We start from the raw sequence: 10,683 nt of genomic DNA on the forward strand, positions 1-10,683 counted from the left end.
TAATGGATGAGAATGTAAAAAGGATGCCTGGCTAGAATAATAACCCATTACTCATGCACGCGGTGCAGGGCTGTCTCTCCTCAATAGCGGGGAGCAGCCCGCTCCTACACCACAGGCCGGCACCGGACCCAGGAGCGGGAGTTTCCGAATCCTGACCTTGTTCCCCAACTTGAAAGAAATGGCCAAAGAGGCTCTTAAAGACTGGGCCTCTGGACTCCAGGGGAGAAACTTGGACTTGGGAGACCTTCCTTTTTCTCGATCTGCATCGAAATCCTTCATTTTCCAGGGACTCGTGGAGATGAAAACATTGGGAAATCTGATGAGCTGGCAGCTATAAATTAGGCCCCTCAAGCTGAGCTGGAGAGGTTCAATTGATTTCTTGTGACAATCAAAAAGTACCAGCTTCGGTCCAGTAATACCAGTGAGAAATTTCTGGGCCCTGGGTTAGGAAGGTAGACAGCCATGAATCTTTCCTAGGGCTGATTTATGTAGCATTCCCGCAGAATTTATTATACAAAGAATTGTATTCAATTAAATTTGAAAAGCCACTGAATTCTTAAAGGTTCAATAGTGATAACTGAGACAAAGCTATCATAAAACGGGATGGGCTGTCGGAGGAAGGTAGTGAGGAACAGCTCGGGGTGACATTGCAGCTGATGGGGAGCCCGCGCTGGAACGTTTGTCATTGGGATGTGTTACAAGCTCAGCCTTCGAAAATTACTCTGTGAAAAATGGACGTTCACCATAGCCATGAAATATCAGTTAAAGAAGTTGAATAATGCGATCGCGGCATGGATTAGTGCCTGGGATGTATATGTGTGTGTGCAAACCTTAAATTTCCATGTGTTTGTGCATATGTGGGTGATTGTGTGTATAATACTATACCAAAAAATACTATGTATTTTTGTATGACTATTTTTGTGACTGTATTTGTGTGTGTGTGACTGTGAGTGTATATGTATGTGACTATTTTGGAGTGGATATGTGTGATACTAACAAAAAAACCATTTTTGTGTGACTTTTTGTGAGTATCTATGTATGTGATAATACTGTACAAAAAAATACACAAATACTATTTTTTTAAACTTTTTTTTTTTTTTTTTTGCTGAGGCAGTTGGGGTTAAGTGACTTGCCCAGGCTCACACAGCCAGGAAGTGTTAAGTGTCTGAGACCAGATTTGAACCAGGTCCTCCTGACTTCCGGGCTGGTACTCTAACCCCTGCTCCACCTAGCTGCCCCGATACTATGTATTTTTGCGAGTGTGTATGTGTGAGACTGTAAGTATATATAGGTGACTTTTTTTGGTGTGTGTATGACTGTGAGTATATATGTATGTGACTATTTTTGTGTGTATGGGCGATACTGTACCATGTATGTGTGACTGTGTATCAACTCGCAAGGCAGCCCAAAGCTCAGTGACAGTTTCCTAGTGGAAGTCCTGTAGCTTTGGGTTCTGGCCCCGGGTCCTCTCCACCCCTGCTGAGCCCAGAGACCCTCCTCTGTCCCTGAGTTCGCCTCCTGGCTGTTCCTCAGTGAGCGGAGCCACAAGGGGACATTTCTGAGCCCGAGTCTTCCTGAAGGCCTGGGGAAATTTCCCAGGGGACCATGGGCTGATGAAAGAACCGGCTCTCAAGTCCCTTCCTGCAGCAGGGCTGGGATCCTTCCTGGAAACTCCCCCAGAAATCTGGATGTTGTCTCCAGTTACAGGGAATGTCACCGAGGGGGCTGGACCCGATACAAGAATCAGAGCTTGGAAAGCCCTTTAAAAGGACACGCTCCTGGCCCATTTAGGAGCAGTGTATACACAGGAACCGCGAGGAAAACCGGGGCCCAAACCTCACCTCAGACACCTGAGGTGGGGAATTGGATAAAGCAGGCAACTGACCCTTGAGCTTCCACTTCGTCGTCTGTAAAATGGGGACACCACCACTTGTGCTACTTAAATTTAATTCATCAAGCTTTTAAGTGTTTAACTCAATGCACAAGACACCTTGCTGGGGATTAGGGATTCCAAGGCAATCATCAAACAATCGCTGCCTGCATGGAGATGGAGACGCCAGGGACATGGATAAAGAAATACCAAGTAACACGGGGTGACTTTACAAGCGAGGGCGGGAGGGGGCACAATGGTACGGACTTTAGGAAGGCTCACACAGGAGCTGGCTACCTGAGCTATGATGGGGAGCAAGCCAGGGGACTCTAAGGGGAGAGCGTGATGAGGGAGGGCAGTGCAGGCAGGAGGCACAGCCTGGGCAAAGGCCCTGAGGGAGGCACTGGAGAGGCTGTACTGGGAACAGCTAATAGGCTGAAGGAGGAGTGGAGGGGATTAATTACCACAAGACTGAAAAGGTGGGCAACGGCTTCAGGCCAGGTCTTATCTATCTATGGACGCCCTTTCCCAAGGTCTGACTCCCCAGAACTGGGGTCTAGCTCTTTGTGGGTCTGCTGCCCAGGCTCAGAGCGGCCGGGCCAGAACCATGAACCGCACCCCCCTCCCCCGACCTGACACGTGGGCCGAGGGGGCCGGTATTTGTTCACAGCCCCGGTCCGTAAATCTGCTCGCCCCATCCTCCCGCTTCGCGGGTGATGGATAGCTTGAAGGCAACCACAATGCGGAGCCCCGCTGGCTTTCCCTTTATGGATGGGACATTTAAGGCCCCTCTGGTGCAAGTAAATCACACGCACGTTGTGGAGGGGCTCAAGTGCTCTGCTGAGTCCTGGAGGGAGGAACTAGCCACACGCGCTCAGCGCCCTTGGGCCCCCTTTGGTGCCAGCTCCAAGCGTCCCCCGCTCTGTCTTCAGAGAGGCTGAACCTGATGGTGGGGGCCGAACCTCCCATGAAGCTGCAAGGGGGCAAGGTGGGCGAGGCAGGCTGGGGTCCAGCAGTAGTCCTGGCTTTGGACGCTCTGCACGTAACTCCTTGTCCCCCCCTGCTAGGGTGGGGGGAGGGCACCGCATCCCCATCTCAGGGTTGGGGGTCTGGTCTTCGGTAGATCTTCTCTTCCTTCCCCTCCTTCATGGCTGTGTATCGGGCCAAAGTGAAGAGATAGTCACTGAGTCTGGAGGGGGAAGAGAGCCGGTCAGAAATCTGAGTCAGAGATGGCAGACACCTCCATGGGACCGCCTCCCCCTGCATCCAGACAAAGGGCTGCCAGCCTCTGTTCCCGCCACTGCCCATGCTGGAGCTGCCCTGGCAACCTGTGCCCATCGTCCCTAACGCACCCCCTCCCCACAGAGATGATCCATGAGCCTCAGTGAGGGGGCAGAGCCCACTGCTGGGTAATGAGCACAGGAAAGGGCCCTGGACTGGGGATCACAAAATGGGGATGCCACCCCCCCCCGGACCAAACGAGGTCAGGAGGGGAAAAACCACCAAAAAATGCCAGCTCCTCCCCTTGTCTTGTTAACAAAACCCGGAGAAAGCCCCTGCCACGGCCCTGGTGCCCTCCCTCCCACAACCACTCTGGGCTAACTTTTCACGTTCTCTGTGACCCTGTTAGAATGTAAGCTTCCTGAAGGCGGAAACTTTCCCCCGGTGATTGCCCTGTAACTGCCCGCTGACTAAGAACCAGCCATTGCCTTCGACGGGCACCAGCAGGCAGAGGCAGCGCGCCCTTGCCCGCGTTTGTGCCTTCTGACTGGCCAACCTGCTTGAGGCCCAAAGCTTGTTGATTCACCCTCAGCAAAGCTGAATGTTGAGGCGAACAGGGCCCCCCTTTCCAAACATGGGGCTAAGGTGTCGTGGGGGGAGGGGACGTTGGGGCTCTTTCCACGGGTTTATTACCTGTTCAAGAACTTGGCCACGTTTGCATCCATCTGCCCGGCCTGGACAAGTGGGACGACACTAGAAGGGGAAGGAAAACAAGCAAGATGACCGAGTTCTGGGGCCTGGAGTGGGGACCTCCTGCCCCCCTTGGGGCTATCTCCGGCACCCCCTGCAGCTCCATGAGAGCCAGGCTGCCTCCTGACGCCAGGACTGAGTGATGTCCACCCGCCCAGGAGGGGAGCGCGCCCAGAGGTGCCCCCCTCCCCTATCCAACCCCCCCTCCCATGGCGCCTTCTCCAGGTTTAGAAACACCCCCTTCCTGGAGCTCCCTGGCACCTCCCTTCAGGCCCCGGTCCCTCAGGCAGACTGCTGCCGGCCGGCTGCGGGCCCCGGCCCCTCCGGCTCCGAGGGAGAGGAAGGGGCCCAAGGACCAGCTGGGCCAGGACAGAAAGCCGAGCGTGGGAGGGCTCAGGGGCTTGCACAGAACCAGGGAAGGGCTGACTCTGGGCCGGCTCCAGACACTGCCCCGTAGGATCCTGGGAAAGTCAGTTTCCCAGCAGGCTAAAAGCAGCGCCCCTAGTGGGGGGGGGGGAGGAATGATCAAGTGAGATGTAGCTCATCCCTTCATCTACTCATTCATTCGTTCCCTCAGTCACTCACTTTCTCCACTCACAAATTTAAAAGTTCATTCATTCATTCATTCATTTACCAGTGACCCACTCACTCACTCTCATTCATGGGGGGGGGGGAAGAGACACAAAGAGCGGGAGGGCAGATCCGTCAGATCCGTCTCCGGGCTGCTCCTCCCGGCCGCCCCCGGGTCTCACCATCTCTCGGCCCGGCGGCACACGGCTCGGCACAAATGCAGGGCCGCGCTGCTCTTGCCTCCGGACTGGAAGAGAAAAACAAGATGTGGGCTCGGAGTGGCCGCAGGGCGGGGGAGGGATCGGCTCCCACCCCGAGGCCTCAGAGGCGGGGTCGGCGTGGGCACGTGCTCCCGCTCCCGCTGCCACGTGCTCCCACTCCCGCGCTCCGAGCTCCCGCTCCGAGCTCCCGCTCCGGCTCCCGAGCTCCCGCTCCCACTCCCGTGCTCCCGCTCCCACGCAGAGTCTGGCCCAGCCCGGGCGGCCCGGCCCCCGCACCCACCGGCAGGATGAAGGCCGTGAGGGCAGGGAGCCGGCTGGTGTAGGCATCGATCCAGCATTCCAGGTCCCTGATGGCGTCTTCGCTGAAGGCTGTGCGCTCTGCGGGGTGGGGGACATGAGCTCAGGGCGGAGCCCCCTCACCCTTCCCAGGCGGGGCCACTGCTCCTCCCTCCCTGGGGGACTTCCCCACCGGGAGACCCGGGACCGGGGAGGGGGCCGGTGGGTGCGCTCTGAGCACCCACGGTGAGCTGCTGCCTAGGTTAGGATCACATAAGGAGGAATTACTCAAGTGCGCCTCCCGGGCCGACGACAGCGGCGTTGCGATGGCCGAGCCCGCGTCCTGCAGCCTGCACTGGACCTGGGGGGAGCAGCAAAGGGTCGGGATGCGGACCCCCGGGGGAGGGGGGAGCGGGGGCACCCTGGAGGCTCTGGCCAGGCAGCGTGGGGGGCCGGGGAGCTTTAAGGGGCAGACGTCCAACTAGTGAGCAAATGCCTCCACACCTGGCTCTGCTGCAACAAGGGGCGCAGCCGGGCGGAGAGCCTGGGGCCGGCCTGGGCCCAGTCTGCGGGAGGAGGCTCGGAGGAAGGAGCGCTGCTGGGTCCCAGCCCCGACCCGGTGTCACAGGCAGGAGTGTGTGAGCGCAGCCCACACATACACATGCAGACACGCTCAGATTCACACTCAGTTACACATTCACATACACACACATGCCGGGCTGTTCTAAAGCCGACACCCCCAATTTCTCCAGCACTGCCCGCCAGAAAACCACCTTTTGCTGGGCTTTCACGGGGGTCAGAGGTCATGCTCTCCCCAGGATGCAGAGATTTAATCCACACTCACTGGCTGTGACCCTCGGCAAGTCATCGCCCCGTCTGCTTCTGCTTCTCTAATGGTAAAATAGGGCTAATAATAAGGCTCTCCCAGAGTTGTTCCTTGGCGCAGGGCCTGGCACACAGGAGGTGCTACTTGTTGTTTCTGACAGGCAGCTTTCAGCTCGGAATGGCCCCATCACTGGGGGGTAGCGCCCTCCCCTGCCCCGCCTGCTTCTGTCTCTAGAACAAGACAGGGCCAGGGCCCCTCCAGCTCCGTGCTCTCGGGGTGCTTAACGTGGCCCTCGTGAGCCTCCCAGTGCAGACAGACGTTCTGTCCTCCCCTGGGCTTGTGTGACTCTGTAGCCTCCCTGGAAGACGGGCCAGGCCCCAACCCCAGAGGTGACAGAAGAAGCCCAGGGGCCGTTCTGTCCTGCCTGTTCCAGACACCTCCACCTGACAGGCCTCTGGCTGAAGGGTTCCCCTGCCAGGGGAGCCCGGCTGTGCTCGGGCAGCTGGAATGTGTCCCTCAGCTGTCCCAGCCTAAGCCAGAGAAGTCTAATCCCTCCTCCATTTGTAAATGGGAGCATTTGCAGGCAGCGAGCCCCTCCCCTCCGCTCAGAGACTGCTGAAGGTCGGCATCGATGGGATCAAGCCAGGGCATCATCAGGGATAAATGTGTGGTGTTAAATGTCCAGATCAATGAGAAAGGGAGGGAGGAATGCAGAGTGGAGTCTTCACTTGTGACCAAGACAACAGTAAGGATTAATGAGTGCAAATAAAAAATAGAAATAATAAAGAAAACTCTAGGGTTGATTTTTAAGAGATCAACAAAACTAATAAACAGAGTGGGGAGAGTGAATTAAGGCCAGATTAGAAATGACACAATAGAGACAAAAAAAAAATTAGATGACTATACATAGATCTACAATGTAAGAATTTAAAAAAAAAGACTCCTTATTTTAAAAAGTACATTATTTCAAAATTAACAAATAGAAAACCTAATCTAAATGGACCAGCCTTAATCAAAAAAGAAACATTTGCAAGAAAGTATGAAATCCACATATTCATAAGCAAATTTGACCAAACTTTTATCTTTTATTTTAATTTTAATTATTTAATTTCCCCCCCCCCCCCCCCCGCAACTGAGGTTAAGTGACTTGCCTAGGGTCACACAGGCAGATAGTGTTAAGTGTCTGAGACCATATTTGAACTCAGGTCCTCCTGACTTCAGGGCTGGTGCTCTACCCACTGCGCCACCTAGCTGCCCCCAAAACTTTTAAAGAAAAGGTAAATTCTATGCTATATAGACTAATTTCACAAAGAGACAAAGATGATATATGGCTTTGATGTCTAAACCAGGCCAAGATAAGGCTGAGAAAGAAAACTGTGGGCCAAGATCATGAAGACGCACACTGACATATTATTTTAAACAGGATAATAAAGATGAAAGGGGTTGTAGAGTCAAACCTCTCATTTTACTGAATCCTGGGCAGAGTAAATGACTTGCCTAGAATTATATAGCTAATAAAATAGAAGAGCAGCACAACAAAATCAATATTGATTATGACCAAGTATGATTTATAATGAGAAGGCAAGGATGGATAAGATCAGGATAACAATCAATATAGTAAATCTTTTCCACACAAAACAAAAAGTAAAGATTATATCATTATACCATTAGAAGAGAAAGCCTTTGATATGATAGAGCATTTAGTGATGTTCAAAACACTAAAACACAGAGGAAAGGAAGGGTTTTTCTCTTCATGTGGTAAAGGGCACATATTAGAAATGAGACAGCAGCAGCCCTCTTTTCTGAAATCAAACGGAGGCCCCTGACACTTATCAAATAGCCACGATCCCTGGTACAAGGGATAGTCCCTGAGCGACCTCAAATCAAGCCCAAAGGGGCATCGGGTGGAACGTTGCAGAATCACCTCCGGCCTCAGCAGCGTGACTACTGAAAATGCCCCTAGTTTCTCCCCCAGGGAGCCCCAGATGGAGCTAGGCGGGGGCACTGCCGACAGAGGCTTCCTCCTCAGCTTGGGCAGCAATGGAGACAGAGAAGTCAGGAAATTCATGGTAAAGGGTGGCCCTGCCTGGTTACCCAAGATTGGGCAGCTCAATGGACCTCAGGGTGACTTTCAGGGGGTGCCCACAGGCTGAGGGAGGGAGGCAGGGCAACCACCCCTGCAGCCCACTGCCAGGGCCTTTCACCGTGGGTAAGGGGCTGGTGTTACTCACTTTCTCAAGTTCGTCAACAAACGTATGGCCTTTTTCCATCATGATTTCTATGGCAAACCTAAAGGGGACCAGGAAAAAAATCACTGTTTGGACAGAACCGCGGGCTCTCTCAGCTCCTGGGGCCCCAGGACCACTGGTTATAGAAGTGCCTGAGGCAAGGAGAGTGTGGATCCCCGCCCCCCACCTCAGTTACCCAATAGCAGAGCTTAATTCATCAGTTGTCCCCAAGGCCTCAAACACTTGGTCATCCTTAAGTCTCCTTTCCCCAGTGAAAGTGCTGGAAAAACCTGTGGGAAAGAGAATCACAGAGATCAGGAGCCCGCTCTGAGCCCTGGGGAGCCGGGACCTGGGGGCTTCTCTTTGGGGCTTCCCCATAACCCTCCTCTGTCTGTTACACTGACTCTGACTCAACACAGCTCCTGCATCAACATTATTTAAGCTTGAGGGTAGATTTAAGGGTGATGAGACAAGGGGGTGTCAGAGGTGGGAGGCCTTAGAACAGGGGGTGTCAGAGGTGGGAGGGGCTTAGAACAGGGGGTGTCAGAGGTGGGAGGGGGCTCAGAACAGGGGGTGTCAGGGCTGGAGGGGCTTAGAGCAGGGGGTGTCAGAGGTGGGAGGGGGTTTAGAACAGGGGAAGTGGAGGCAGGGGGAAAGGAAAAACCAGGAGTGAGGGATGCTGGTGGGCTACCTTGGTCCCCGGTCCTGGTGTAGATCTTGGGCAGCCGTGGGGTCCCTGACGAAGACTGTGGCCTGCAGAGCAGATCTCAGCGTCAGTCATGGGCCCGGCAGCGCCGCGGCCCCGGAGACGTGGCACAGGGTGTGTGCGCCCCCCAGAGGCGTGTGCAGTGAAGCCCTGGGCCAGTGGCCAGGGAGACCTTAACCTGAGCCTCCTCCACAATGGGAGACAATGACAGCGCCCGCCCGACAGGCTCACACTGAGCTCACACCAAAGGTCGCCATCGGAAGCCGTGAAGGGGCGTGAGTGCGAAAAGGCGAGGGGCTGGCGCCGGAAGGCCGGGGCTCCCATCGTCTTCCCCGGGACCCTTGTCAGGCACTGACTTGCTTGTCCCTCCTCAGTAAATGATGGGCTGCAGACCTCAGGGATCCCCCTAGTGTGGGCAGCAGGCAGGGGCCGGGCTGGATGGGGGGAGCTGAGACGCAGGGTAGCTCCCGGGGAGGTGGCCCGCCCTCAGTGATGGTGGTGCCCATGCGAGGTTCTCGCACCAATTCTCATCTTCCGGCCGAGGAAACTGGGGCCGCCTTCTCCTGCTCATGGCCCAGGATGCCCTTTCCCTTCCCCACACTAGCCCCCCGGCCCACCTGTCCAAGGACGAAGTTCAGCCCCCCTGTTCCTTTGCCCACCTGTGCCCCGTGACCCTCCCACTTCCCTTTTCCAGCAAGCCTCCCCTGCTCCCCAGAAGCAGCCTCCCCTGCGGGCTTGTATTCACACACACACACACAGATGCATATTTACGTCTATTTTATTCCCTAGAGAACAACAGCGCGCATTTATGAGGCGCTTCAAGCTGGCGAAGTCTGCGCACAGCCCCCTTCTCCCTGCGCGCCCCCGCGCCTGGGGCTCCCACGGATCTAACGTCCGGCCCTGGGCGATGGTTGGCCAACCTCCTCCCGATCCCCAGGCGCTCCCTCCTCCTCCCCCCATCCCAGACGGCGCCAAGGGCTGTCAATTTCACCCCTTCGCTGGCTCCTCCCCTTCGCTGGCCCCGCCCCTCCTCTCCTCACTGACCCGCCCAGCACCAGCCCCGCCCCTCACCCCTACACTCTTCCGGGGGGTCTCAGATCCCCCTCCCCCCATCTCCCTCAGGTGGAAGTCTGCCACGGCCTCAGGAGAAAACCCAGCACCTGAGGGGCCCCCGAAGCTCCCTCCCTCCTCTCCCACTGCCCGGGGCCAGGCGGACCCCTCCCCACCGGCCCCGCGGGCCGGCTGGCTCTCCTCCCGAAAGACTGAGCTCTGCGCGGGCGGGGCCCGGGGGGATCCAAGCTCTCTGACGCAGGCGCGCCCTCTCGCTGGCAAGGAGCAGGCCGGAAGCGCCGTGTCCCGGGCCGGCTCCGGGGCAGCGGCGGGAGAGGCGCTGCCTGCCCTGGGGAAGGGCCTTTCCTCCTCCGAGAGAGCTCTCGGGAAAGCCCCGGCCCCAGCGCGTGGTGGCGCCTTGCACGCAGCTAAGCGGGGAAGGAGCCGGAGGGAACCCGAGTATCTGGGCCCTTCAGCTCCAGCTCGGTCCGGCTGGGCGCGCAGAGGAAAGAAGTCAATATCGTCACCACAACGACGCCGCCCCGGTTGCCGTGGTGACACCGGGGCGAGGCTACGTCGCCGTCACGCTGACGTCACGGCGAAGGGGCGTTACCCAGGTCGGTCGCCTGCGGGGGTCGCTACCACCCGGGCCTGCGGGCCGAAGAGCCCGGCACTCACCTGTCGGCGCCATCTCCTCCCTGGGATTCGCGGCTTTGCCTGAGGGAACACCGCAACCCCCGCGCGCAAGCGAGACGGGCCACGCTTCCGTCCAGGCCCAGGCCGAGGCCCATTCGGCCAGCCCTACTCCATAGAGCCATGACCCTACGCGGGTCCCGGGGTCACTCCACCAACCTCACCACCGCTAGTCCTCACTGTCCGATTGGCCAGTGCCTCTCGGCCGAGGAACGACCTGACCCTGACACTCATTTCTAATTGGTCCCAGATATCCAGGGGAGGCCGTGGTC

The 10,683-nt window shown here is 56.7% G+C and overlaps 1 protein-coding gene across 2 annotated transcripts; it reads right to left on the minus strand.

Annotated features, from left to right (window-relative positions):
- Positions 1 to 1,315: 1,315 nt before the first annotated feature.
- MMAB (metabolism of cobalamin associated B) lies at positions 1,316 to 10,635 on the minus strand. 2 transcript variants are annotated; one of them, XM_031948784.1, is made up of 9 exons: positions 10,397 to 10,629; positions 8,654 to 8,715; positions 8,159 to 8,252; positions 7,966 to 8,023; positions 5,197 to 5,269; positions 4,913 to 5,010; positions 4,594 to 4,658; positions 3,785 to 3,844; positions 1,912 to 3,059 (listed from the first exon to the last, which is right to left on the minus strand). In XM_031948784.1, exons 1-9 carry the CDS (start codon positions 10,534 to 10,536, stop codon positions 2,966 to 2,968), a joined length of 744 nt encoding a protein of 247 aa, XP_031804644.1. In that variant the 5' UTR covers positions 10,537 to 10,629; the 3' UTR covers positions 1,912 to 2,965. The 2 variants fall into 2 exon arrangements, with proteins under 2 accessions (XP_031804645.1, XP_031804644.1); XM_031948785.1 differs by lacking the exons at positions 4,594 to 4,658; positions 5,197 to 5,269 and having other exon boundaries at positions 1,316 to 3,059; positions 10,397 to 10,635.
- Positions 10,636 to 10,683: the final 48 nt, after the last annotated feature.

This window comes from Sarcophilus harrisii, chromosome 1 (assembly GCF_902635505.1).
Source record: "Sarcophilus harrisii chromosome 1, mSarHar1.11, whole genome shotgun sequence".
In the NCBI taxonomy this organism is placed as follows: domain Eukaryota; kingdom Metazoa; phylum Chordata; class Mammalia; order Dasyuromorphia; family Dasyuridae; genus Sarcophilus; species Sarcophilus harrisii.